General features: G+C 40.0%; 1 protein-coding gene across 1 annotated transcript in view; it reads right to left on the minus strand.

Annotated features, from left to right (window-relative positions):
- Nucleotides 1–12,984, minus strand: part of LOC119855074 (probable ATP-dependent RNA helicase DDX60) — an 80,645-nt gene that overhangs the window by 40,455 nt on the left and 27,206 nt on the right. Inside the window, 5 exon segments of the mRNA XM_043513849.1 lie at nucleotides 2,379–2,528; nucleotides 6,809–6,961; nucleotides 7,747–7,910; nucleotides 9,066–9,318; nucleotides 10,815–10,987. Of these exon segments, the coding sequence (XP_043369784.1) occupies nucleotides 2,379–2,528; nucleotides 6,809–6,961; nucleotides 7,747–7,910; nucleotides 9,066–9,318; nucleotides 10,815–10,987 (893 nt within the window).

Here is a 12,984-nt window from a genome sequence, read left to right on the forward strand (position 1 = left end):
ATGTTGTATTTTGTCCCATTTACCATTGACTTCAATGTCCTTAACTAATTTCTCCTTCAGAATTTTTTCCAAGACTTTGCATACTATAAATGTCAAACTAACAGGCCTGTAGTTACTTGGATCACTTTTTTTCCCTTTCTTAAAAATAGGAACTACATTAGCAATTCTCCAATCATACGGTACAATCCCTGAGTTTACAGAGTCATTAAAAATTCTTGCTAATGGGCTTGCAATTTTGGGTGCCAATTCTTTTAATATTCTTGGATGAAGTTTATCTGGGCCCCCTGATTTAGTCCCATTAAGCTTTCTGAATTTCGCTTCTACCTCAGATATGGTAATATCTACCTCCATAACCTCATTCCCATTTGTCATGCTACCATTATCCCTAAGATCCTCTTTAGCCTTATTAAAGACTGAGGCAAAGTATTTGTTTAGATATTGGGCCATGCCTAGATTATCCTTGACCTCCACTCCATCCTCAGTGTTTAGCGGTCCCACTTCTTCTTTCTTTGTTTTCTTCTTATTTATATGGCTATAGAACCTTTTACTATTGGTTTTAATTCCCTTTGCAAGGTCCAACTCTACTTGACTTTTAGCCTGTCTCACTTTATCCCTACATGTTCTGACCTCAATAAGATAGCTTTCCTTGCTGATCCCTCCCATCTTCCACTCCCTGTATGCTCTCTGCTTTTTCTTAATCACCTCTCTGAGATGCTTGCTCATCCAGCTTGGTCTACAACTCCTGCCTATGAATATTGTCCCCTTTCTTGGGATGCAGGCTTCCAATAGCTTCTGCAGCTTTAATTTAAAGTAATCCCAGGCCTCGTCTGCTTTTAGATCCATAAATTCTTCTGTCCAATCCACTTCCCTAACTAATTTCCTTAATTTTTGAAGGTCAGCCCTTTTGAAATCAAAAACCCTAGTTGCAGATTTATTTTTGTTAATCCTTCTGTTCAGTTTGAACTGAATTAGCTCAAGATCACTTGAACCAAGATTATCGCCTACAACCATTTCTTCTAGGAGGTCCTCAATACTCACCAAAACCAAATCTAAAATGAGGCATTCCCTCTAGTCGGTTCAACAACTACTTGATGAAGGAATCCATCAGCTATCGCATCTAGGAAAATCTGAGCCCTATTATTATTACTAGCACTCGTCTTCCAGTCTATATCTGGGAAGTTAAAGTCTCCCATGATCACGCAGTTTCCATTAGTATTTACTTCATTAAAAACATTAAAGAGGGTTCTGTCCATATCCCAATTAGATCCTGGCGGTCTATAGCACACCCCAAGCACTATCCCAGGGGAGGCACTAATAGTTTTCTTCCCCAATGTAATTTTTGCCCAGACAGACTCTGTCTTATCCATTCCATCGCTTCTTATTTCTTTACATTCTACCTCATTATTGATATACAATGCTACTCCACCACCTTTACCTTTATTTTGGTCTTTCCTAAACAGCACATACCCTTCAATACCTGTAGTCCAGTCATGACTACTATTCCACCATGTTTCTGTTATCCCTATAATATCTGGTTTCACTTCCTGCACCAGTAGCTCTAGTTCCTCCATTTTGTTACCTAGGCTCCTTGCATTGGTGTACAAACATCTTAATTTTTTCTGTTTGGCCTACAGTATGTTCCAGAATTTTCCAAAAGTCAGACTCTGAGGGTGCAGGCAAAATTTGTGTGCACAGATTCTTTATTTGCAAATGAAAATGCCATTTGGATTCCCAACAATCACAAATGTGCACAAAATTTGATTTCACAGGCAGTATTGAAAAACTGCACTTGTATTAGATACATCATATATGCACTGAATGTGAATTACTAGTTTTCTGTGTGTTACTATCCAGACTTATAATAGTTAATGCTAAAAATTAGCTTTGAAAGGATTATAAAACCCCAAGCTTCATAGTTTAAGACCATTTCTAACTATCTGGGATTAGGATAAAACCCTCATTAAAAAGATTATCCCACATTTACCTATTATGGAGTTTCTTGCTCCTTTCTCTGCAGCATCTGGTACTACCACTATCAGAGACTGTATATTTGACTAGATTGACCTTAGGTCCGATCCAGCAGGCAATTATCAGGTTCCTATGTTTTTTGATACCCTGATCAAATGCTACTTTCATCATTGACATAATATACACTTATTTAGTGCTTGCCACCTTCGAAGTGCTGTATGAACATTAACATAAACTACATTCTGTATATCAGATGGGATATTTCTAAACATGTTTAATTAAAGTAGATATGTCTGATTAAAACAAACATATATAATCTAAATCAGTTTAAATAATCACTAAAATTGTTTTAATAATATCGGGAAATACTATAGTCAACATACAAAATATGTAATTAGATATAGCCATACCTTTGTTAGTGAAACATATACAACTACTCCTTCATTGCTCTCTTTCAGAACTTTCTCCATGCAATAATATGAAGCATAGGTTTTCCCTGATGAAGTAGGAGCAACAATCACTGCAGACTCATTATTGTCTACAACATCAAGAAGTTCTCGCTGTAGATAAAACAAGTCATTTCTTTCAAGACTTTTATTTTATATATATAGATTGTATATTGATATGCTTAATATCAATATTATAAAGTTCAAAATATTTTTCTCTGTTGCTGCAGTGGTGTTATATTTTTTCCATCACACTTTGATTTTTAATTGTAAACAATCTTTTTCTGTAATTTGGCCTGGAAAATGCACTTGGGTTTGAATTCTTGGTACAAGAAAGTTTTCAGTTCAAAAGGAAACTTTTCCAAAAAAAAGCAATTATAAACCAGTCAGTTCAGCAGTATATAATTTAGAAGCAAAAAAGTCACCATTTTCTCTAATGCAGTCATTGTTTCTTACATCAGAAATGTTATACCAGTACTACTTAACCACACAGCCCAGAGCTCTCCCCAACTCCCATTCCCCAGCATTTCGTTTTTCTTCTCCCCACCCTACCAATGACCTTTAGAAGTTGGCCAGGGTGGAGGTCGGAGGGAGGAAGTGGCAGCACAATCTTTTCCCCACTCCCAGCATATTTGCCAAGTTTTATGTTGCTCCTCAAGCAAGTGACATTTTTGCGTGTGTGAACCTGAGAAAAGAGCAAGCTGTTTCTGATTCAGCCTTTCTCCCCCTTTCTACTGATAATATGGAGAGAGCTATGTTTGCTATGTTTGCTGAGGGAACAGGCGTTCCTTCAGAACATAGAATCATAGAATCATAGAATATCAGGGTTGGAAGGGACCCCAGAAGGTCATCTAGTCCAACCCCCTGCTCAAAGCAGGACCAAGTCCCAGTTAAATCATCCTAGCCAGGGCTTTGTCAAGCCTGACCTTAAAAACCTCTAAGGAAGGAGATTCTACCACCTCCCTAGGTAACGCATTCCAGTGTTTCACCACCCTCTTAGTGAAAAAGTTTTTCCTAATATCCAATCTAAACCTCCCCCATTGCAACTTGAGACCATTACTCCTCGTTCTGTCATCTGCTACCATTGAGAACAGTCTAGAGCCATCCTCTTTGAAACCCCCTTTCAGGTAGTTGAAAGCAGCTATCAAATCCCCCCTCATTCTTCTCTTCTGCAGACTAAACAATCCCAGCTCCCTCAGCCTCTCCTCATAAGTCATGTGCTCTAGACCCCTAATCATTTTTGTTGCCCTTCGCTGTACTCTTTCCAATTTATCCACATCCTTCTTGTAGTGTGGGGCCCAAAACTGGACACAGTACTCCAGATGAGGCCTCACCAGTGTCGAATAGAGGGGAACGATCACGTCCCTCGATCTGCTCGCTATGCCCCTACTTATACATCCCAAAATGCCATTGGCCTTCTTGGCAACAAGGGCACACTGCTGACTCATATCCAGCTTCTCGTCCACTGTCACCCCTAGGTCCTTTTCCGCAGAACTGCTGCCGAGCCATTCGGTCCCTAGTCTGTAGCGGTGCATTGGATTCTTCCATCCTAAGTGCAGGACCCTGCACTTATCCTTATTGAACCTCATTAGATTTCTTTTGGCCCAATCCTCCAATTTGTCTAGGTCCTTCTGTATCCTATCCCTCCCCTCCAGCGTATCTACCACTCCTCCCAGTTTAGTATCATCCGCAAATTTGCTGAGAGTGCAATCCACACCATCCTCCAGATCATTTATGAAGATATTGAACAAAACGGGCCCCAGGACCGACCCCTGGGGCACTCCACTTGACACCGGCTGCCAACTAGACATGGAGCCATTGATCACTACCCGTTGAGCCCGACAATCTAGCCAGCTTTCTACCCACCTTATAGTGCATTCATCCAGCCCATACTTCCTTAACTTGCTGACAAGAATGCTGTGGGAGACCGTGTCAAAAGCTTTGCTAAAGTCAAGAAACAATACATCCACTGCTTTCCCTTCATCCACAGAACCAGTAATCTCATCATAAAAGGCGATTAGATTAGTCAGGCATGACCTTCCCTTGGTGAATCCATGCTGACTGTTCCTGATCACTTTCCTCTCCTCTAAGTGCTTCAGGATTGATTCTTTGAGGACCTGCTCCATGATTTTTCCAGGAACTGAGGTGAGGCTGACCGGCCTGTAGTTCCCAGGATCCTCCTTCTTCCCTTTTTTAAAGATGGGCACTACATTAGCCTTTTTCCAGTCATCCGGGACTTCCCCCGTTCGCCACGAGTTTTCAAAGATAATGGCCAAGGGCTCTGCAATCACAGCCGCCAATTCCCTCAGCACTCTCGGATGCAATTCGTCCGGCCCCATGGACTTGTGCACGTCCAGCTTTTCTAAATAGTCCCTAACCACCTCTATCTCTACAGAGGGCTGGCCATCTCTTCCCCATTTTGTGATGCCCAGCACAGCAGTCTGGGAGCTGACCTTGTTAGTGAAAACAGAGGCAAAAAAAGCATTGAGTACATTAGCTTTTTCCACATCCTCTGTCACTAGCTTGCCTCCCTCATTCAATAAGGGGCCCACACTTTCCTTGGCTTTCTTCTTGTTGCCAACATACCTGAAGAAACCCTTCTTGTTACTCTTGACATCTCTTGCTAGCTGCAGCTCCAGGTGCGATTTGGCCCTCCTGATATCTTTCCTACATGCCCGAGCAATATTTTTATACTCTTCCCTGGTCATATGTCCAACCTTCCACTTCTTGTAAGCTTCTTTTTTATGTTTAAGATCCGCTAGGATTTCACCATTAAGCCAAGCTGGTCGCCTGCCATATTTACTATTCTTTCGACTCATCGGGATGGTTTGTCCCTGTAACCTCAACAGGGATTCCTTGAAATACAGCCAGCTCTCCTGGACTCCCTTCCCTTTCATGTTAGTCCCCCAGGGGATCCTGGCCATCTGTTCCCTGAGGGAGTCAAAGTCTGCTTTCCTGAAGTCCAGGGTCCGTATCCTGCTGCTTACCTTTCTTCCCTGCGTCAGGATCCTGAACTCAACCAACTCATGGTCACTGCCTCCCAGATTCCCATCCACTTTTGCTTCCCCCACTAATTCTACCCGGTTTGTGAGCAGCAGGTCAAGAAAAGCGCTCCCCCTAGTTGGCTCCCCTAGCACTTGCACCAGGAAATTGTCCCCTACGCTTTCCAAAAACTTCCTGGATTGTCTATGCACCGCTGTATTGCTCTCCCAGCAGATATCAGGAAAATTAAAGTCACCCATGAGAATCAGGGCATGCAATCTAGTAGCTTCCGTGAGTTGCCGGAAGAAAGCCTCATCCACCTCATCCCCCTGGTCCGGTGGTCTATAGCAGACTCCCACCATGACATCACTCTTGTTGCACACACTTCTAAACTTAATCCAGAGACACTCAGGTTTTTCCACAGTTTCGTACCGGAGCTCTGAGCAGTCATACTGCTCCCTTACATACAGTGCTACTCCCCCACCTTTTCTGCCCTGCCTGTCCTTCCTGAACAGTTTATAACCATCCATGACATGCAGCAGCTTGGATCAACTGTTCCTTTCCTAGAGACAGGTGGATGGAGAAGGGCAGCCAATTCAACAAGGATTTACCCATAGACTAGGAGCTTTCCCCTGACAAAAAATTGTTTCTCTGCAGTGTAAACCCAGAGATTTGACAAGTTTTCTTATCCTTGGGCCATTGGAAGCTTTGGGTGTACAAGGAATGTGGGATTGTTTCCCAGACAGTCCAATGAAATAGTTAAATGTAAAACCCCATTAGAGTGTATTTGTTACAGATATTGTGTAAATAAGTAATAACACACTAAATGAACTGAAACTATTACTCTCCACCCTGTGTAAACAAAAAAAAGTTTGTATTTCACTGGTACATTTCTAATTGTCTTTCAATAAATAACTTAAAATTCAAACTCAGATTATGCATGAAAGTGAATCATATTACAATATTATTACCGATGCACACAAAGTTCCAGAGGTATTCTTGATACTTAACAAACAGGTAAAAAATGATAAGTTGCTGCCCTGAGGAGTTTAGATTCTAAGGCCCTGATCTCGCATGGGGATCTGTGACTGCAGAGTCCTGTACCATGCAGTTTCACTGCCTTCCACAGGACATCACTGCATTCTTCTGGGTCACCATATGGCCTTGGGAGTCTGTGCTAGAAGATCCCAATGCAGGACTGGGGCTTAAAGTAGCATAAGACAGAAAGTAGCATAAGACAGTAAACAAAAGATAAAAGGGGGTAAATGAGAGGATAAATTACAACAGTGAGAGAAATGAAATATGTTTATTATCATGTATGACTCTCATTTATTGCTTTCTTAAATTTTGAAAGAAAACCTTGATAGAATCTCTAACAGCACTATTTAAAAATAGTTTACATGTAACATTACCTGCCATGTGTCTGGTATAAAATGCTGTGCTCTGGGATCTGGATCTTTCCTCTCTTCTCTGAACAAGTAGCAGCCCATATATTGTAGCTGAAAACGAGCTGCTCCCATCTCAGTAGTATATTTGGCTATCTTCTCAGTGTCACTTTCTATTATCTGCAAGGTCAAATTAAAATTCAAGACAGATTTAGAATTAGGGATAGAGTAATTGAAAATGGCATCTGGCTTTTGCATTGTAGAACATTATACAAGTTTTGAAAAATTAGTTTGATGTGTGCTGAGGAGGTGAGGTGACTTTCAGACACTTCCATACCAAAGACCATACAATGCTGGCTTGAGCAATGCATGAAATCATAAAAGTTAATGGGAATTCTACATGCAGATGTAGTGAGAATGTGACCATAATTTTTTAATGGATCTGATAGTTATCAACAAAGTCCATGTACTCTAAGGCAAGCTGAATATACATCTGCAATTGTCTGCTATGGAAAGATTTAATTCCACAAGTATTATTCAATGTTAAATTACAGACTGAAGTAATACATGAAACAAGTATAAATGGCTGCAGTTATGTATCCCTGAGCCTGCAGAAAGCCTAAAACAACAGCTTGTACTGTATAAATAATTGCATATCAGCTACATTTTATGAAGGACTGAATAACTTGTATAAATTTTTGTTGAGATTCTATTTTGTATCATTCTGTGAGGTTTAGAACCATCTTTTCTTGTTCTACAGTGTTACAATGCAACATTTGGATGATAAAAATGGCAGTGTAAAGTAACACATTGGGAAGTGGGCTTCAATTTGGCCAGGTTCAGGCCCAATGGGTGTAAACTATCAGGAAATGGGCACAAGTGCCAAAGTAATCTTTGTTGTACCACTTTTAATTTCATTAGTTAATTATATTCTGTAAAAATTAATTGTATTCCATAAGAATTACCTGGCTAGACAAAGAGCATGCCAAATTCTCAAATCCAAGGTATTTCAGACATCTGGACAACTTTTGTACATGTGACTTCTTTAATAGTTCCTGGTGTTTTTCAAGAAGTATGTGAATTCTCCTCATCACTTGGACAGCTATGCTTAAATCTCTCGATTTTTTGCCTAAAATAAATAAAGGAATCATTTGATATATGATCAAATCATCAGAAGCTGTTTCAATCTACCCTTCAGGTTTTGGGACCAGACCCCACTCCACCAACCATGTCTGCGGTGTTTTTTATATTTTATTTTATTTTATTTTTAAAAGATCCCAGGAGAGGTGGCATGGCTCTTTCCCCATACTTGGACTATGTGATTGGACTATGTGCAGATGAAATGCTCCAGCTGCTCATGCAGGCCAAACCTGCAAGGGGCCAGGGCGTAGGCCGTCAGGCCTAGTGATCACTGCTGGGTTGGTGTCACCAAGTCAAGGATGGCCACAATGCACTAGTCTGCAAGCAGGTACCAGTGTAATTGCTACAGCTGGGCTCACTAGGCAAATGTCAGGGTCAGAGTCAAGCAAAGGTCAAAGACCAGAGGTCAGCAGTAGTTACCAGGCTGGAATCAGGAGGCAAGAGTCTAGGTCAGAGTCAAAGACCAGAGATCAGTTACCAGGCTGAAGTCAGGGTAAGAGACTAGAGATTGGAAACACAAGGCAAGGTCTAGAGCCACAGCAAGTTACATGTCTGCTTGGTTGTTCAGACACCTTCCTAGGGCACCTTCTAGGATGAAATAGTAAGCATGGGCCAATCAGAGGGGTATAGGTTGCTACTGCTCTGGCCCCTTCAGGACATACTTTCTCTAGCACCTAATCTCCATAATACTCTTTAGCTGCAGCTTTACACAGGCTCCTGATAGTGTTGTGGGGATGTTAACTGCCCCAGGCTCTACAGACCAGTCCAGTCACCTTCTGTCGCACAACTCAGCTCAGTGAACAGCTTATGCATTCTTCTACATTTTGTACAGTGAAATCAAGATTTTATGTTTGTAATGTGTGCCTACTGTTTGGTGATATAAGAAAACAGTTACAATATAGTTTAAGTGGGTAATTTAAATCTGACTCATGGCATCCTGAATTTGCCAATAGTGGGCTAAATTCAGGCCAGCAATTGAAAAGAGGCTTCATTCTCCCTATACTTCAAAATTAGCATTACTATGTGCCTTTATTCTAGCTGTGAAAGTCTAATGAAAGCTTTGGAGGTGGTGGGGGTTGCGGGATGGGACTGGGGATGCAGGATGCAGAATGATTGTGGCCCAAAATGAATTCAGAAAATATACCTTGGCTTCTGCAGTGTTCCTTCCAAACTTCTAAAGAGACATTCAGTCCTCCCATTTCTGCTGTGAATGTCACAGAATTACTTTGACATGTCTTAAGGAAATTCTCCAGTCTATTTATTCCACAGATAAAATTCTCTTTAATTTCCCTTTCAATTGACACAGATAAGGCACTCCATTGTTCCTGTTCTTTCTTCTCTTCTTTAGCTTCTAGTCGCTTCTGGTTTTCCTCTGCAATTATTTCTGCTTTACTTTTCTACAAAAACATTAATAAAGATATACAGAACTAAATACCAATGTGTGCAAGCAATTTGAAAAATGTTGTAAGCCTTGAGCCCAATCCTTGGAAGTAAATGGGAATTTTGCCTGAATAACGACTGACTGCAAATTATAGGATTTTGCCCCATTTGTGTGTTGTGTTTTGCTTTGAATTTTGTTTAAAATAGTACTGAATTCTGTGCAAGTCATAATTTATTGGTAAATACTGGTACATGTTTTACAAAAAAAGGCTTATTAAACAAATCATACCAAAAGTATATGAAATAGTTCTTTAACTTTCTAATATCTAAAGAGCCACAAACATGAAAAATGAAAAAGATGGTTTATGTCACAACTTGAAGGCATTTATTTTAAGCCTGGAAAATGAAAATTCTAATTGTAGTTCCAGGTATTTCAGTAAATTGAAGACAATTAGGGACCAAATCAAATACCCACTGAAGTCAATGAAAAGACTCTTGGGGAATTCAATGGGCCTTTGTTCAGGCCCTAAAACTATACTCCACACTGAATGATACAAAATTGTAATGATATTTTAACTAAGAAATACAGTAATAATTACTATTGCTCAATCTTGCCCATTAACACTTTTTCATGTATCCTGTGAAATCAGAAACAGCGCACGTATTATTCTAGTCAGCAATTTAATATGGAATAGTGCTTGCATGATCAAATCTTTCTTGATATATAAATTCAGACATTATTTGTCACAAATGCAGGGAAATCAAAATCAAAGATCTTTTAGATTTTGCATTGGTTAGGAATATTTTCTCAAAACAAACACAAACTAATGTCCTCTATTGCCATCCCTTTCACCCCAAATGTTAGTACTAGCCATGAGTCCAACTAAGACTTGAGACTTTAAACCACAAATTGTAGCTCAGAACCAACAGTACTGTATTCAACTGTACTGTATTGACATTAATTTGATCCACAAACACTGACATAAAAGATGTGTCATAAACATGTATTTTTCAAATTTGGAATATTCATATGAGCCACCTGCATCTTCTGTGTGATTGTTTCAATCTTTTTAATGGCTATTTTGATATAGTTTTCAAGCAGCATATTTAAACAAACCTCAAGAATCTCATTCAATTTTTAAACTGATTATTTCGAAAAGGTTTTGTAAAAAACCACCCCTACCTTAAATTTATTTTTTGTTTCCTACCCAATCACATATAAATTGTATAGGTCTCCAAAATTAAAGCTTTCTGTTATCATTTTACTGCTCCAGCTCCAAACACAGCTACTTGTTTATATTTCTGTACAGGAATAAAAATGGGTTTACAATAATTACCAATTAAATCTAGGGTGCAAGGATGGATTTATTCTTTCAATAAAAATTACTAATGATTGACAAATGAAAATTCCCAAGTAAGTATTCTTGACTAAAGCAACTACACCAGAAGGAAAAATCTTAGCTTGGACAGCAGAAAGCATAGGTATGCTATGGAACAACTTGAATATGCTTACATGTAATTTTTTTGTCTTTGTGACAGCAGCCTTAGTGCTTGTGGGAACCAAGTGCACATCCACCTGGGTTACAATTGTCTTTGAAATGTTGCCTTCCAATGATCTTCCATAAAGTCGATAATAAGACTGTAACTTTTGTATGCCCCTTCTTTCTTCTGGACTTTTGGACTTTGCTACAGGAAACAAATAACGTTATTTTTTACTTATAAGGTAATTGGTGGAATTCCAATGTATTAGTTTTTTGGCAAGAGATGAAAGCTCCAACTTTAGGCCTTGGATAAAATTTTCAAAAGTGCCCCAAGTCCAGAATTTGAAAAGTATATAGACGTTTAGCTCTCTTTAACACCTTTTCAAAATCTGACCCTAGCTGACATAAGAATTTAAGTCCGAGTTTGAAAACTGATTTAGGTACTTAGGGCCAGATTCACAAAGATACTTAGGCACTTATGCCCAACATTTAGGCATTTTCAAAACTATGCTCAACTGCTGCCTACATCCCTTCAGGTGGGCATGTGTAAAGCCACCTAAGTCCTGAATGCCCCCTCACAGATAGTGAGCTGCTCAGAACCCTAGTGCAAACCAAAATCCTGGCAGCCATGAAGCAGAATTCTCAAACTAGGTGAGGGTACATATATTTCACCAGCACATCTACAGCTCAGGGCCAGCACAAAAGACAGCATACTTGTGTATTTCCAAAATACTCCCATGGGATGTGGGAGATCCAAGTTTGAATCCCCACTCTGCTTGATCTGGAGCAGGACTTGAGTCTCCAACATCCCAGCTGAGTGCCCTAATCACTGGGCTATTGCTATTCTGAGGACACACACCACCCATCCATTGTTTGTGCTGGGCCTGCACCTATAGGCATGCTGGCAAGAGAGGCACTCTCTCACCTAATTTGAGAATCCTGCTTCAGAGACACTGGGGCTTTGGCTTGCATTTGGGCTTTGAGCTGCTTATTTACTATGGGGTGGCATCAAGACTTAGGCAGTTTTGCATGTGCCTACCTATGGAAACTAGGTTCAATGTAGACTTAGGTCTCTACACAGCAGTTAAACAATTGTGGCTGGTTTAAGTCAGCTGATTCAGACTTGCAGACCTCATATTACAGGGCTGTAGAATTGTGGTATAGATATCTGGGATCAGACAGAGCCCAGGCTCTGAGACTCTGTAGATGAGGATGGTCCCAGAGCCCGTGCTCCAGCCCAAGCATCTACACTGCAGTTTTACAGTCCTACAGCCTGAGCTCTGCAAGCCCGAGTCAGCTGACCTGGGCCAGCTGGGTGTTTGACTGCTATGTAGACATACCCTATGGGGTTAGGCAGCAGCTGGGTAGTAGTGTGGAGAATGTGAGTTGCACCAAAGTGTTAGACTAAAGAGGCATTTTGGTGTGAATCTGGACCTTAGACCTTGCAATGCTAAGTAAAGCAATTTGAAAATCTAGGCATTAGGCACCTAAAGATGCAGATAGATACCTACTGGGATTTTCAAAAACACCTGGATGCCAGCACATAACCTTCAAAGGAAATCCCATTCAGTCCCTTTTTGCCACTTTAGATGCCTAAATACTTTTAAAAATCTGGCTCAAAGCTATTATACTCCCAGTAATAAGTCATATACCACCATGAATCATTTCATATTGACCCTTACATAAATGTTCAAACTACAGTAGTAGAGACCTCTCATTGAGACTAGCAGTGTTAAACAGTTTACACAAAGTTTACATTACAATAAATAATAATGAAAAGGTATTACTTAAGCAAGGATAGAAAGATGGTTAAAACAACCTAATAGTAAAACTTCATAGCAGCTGAGAGATCTTGTCATGAGAGGGATGTGGTAGTTTCTTTTGAAGTTATAGTCAGCAATGCTTTTCAAGTGGCTGAACATCAAGGAGCAATGCCACATATCTTCTCTAGACCATATATCATAGAGATTCAGAGAAGTCTTTAAAGTTGGTCATTTTTTTAGAAAGCTGAATTAGAAGCCATTTTTAGTGCTACTAATTCAATTACTTAACTTAAAAGTAAAAGTATAAAGCAGCTCATCTATCTGCAACATACAGCAACTGGGTTGGAGTGGGAAAAAATGACTAATGTAATGGATTGTGGAGTTCCACCAGGAATGAAACTCTTAAAGAAGAACATCCAACATCAATAATAATAGGCTT

This window comes from Dermochelys coriacea, chromosome 4 (genome assembly GCF_009764565.3).
Source record: "Dermochelys coriacea isolate rDerCor1 chromosome 4, rDerCor1.pri.v4, whole genome shotgun sequence".
Taxonomy (NCBI): Eukaryota; Metazoa; Chordata; order Testudines; family Dermochelyidae; genus Dermochelys; species Dermochelys coriacea.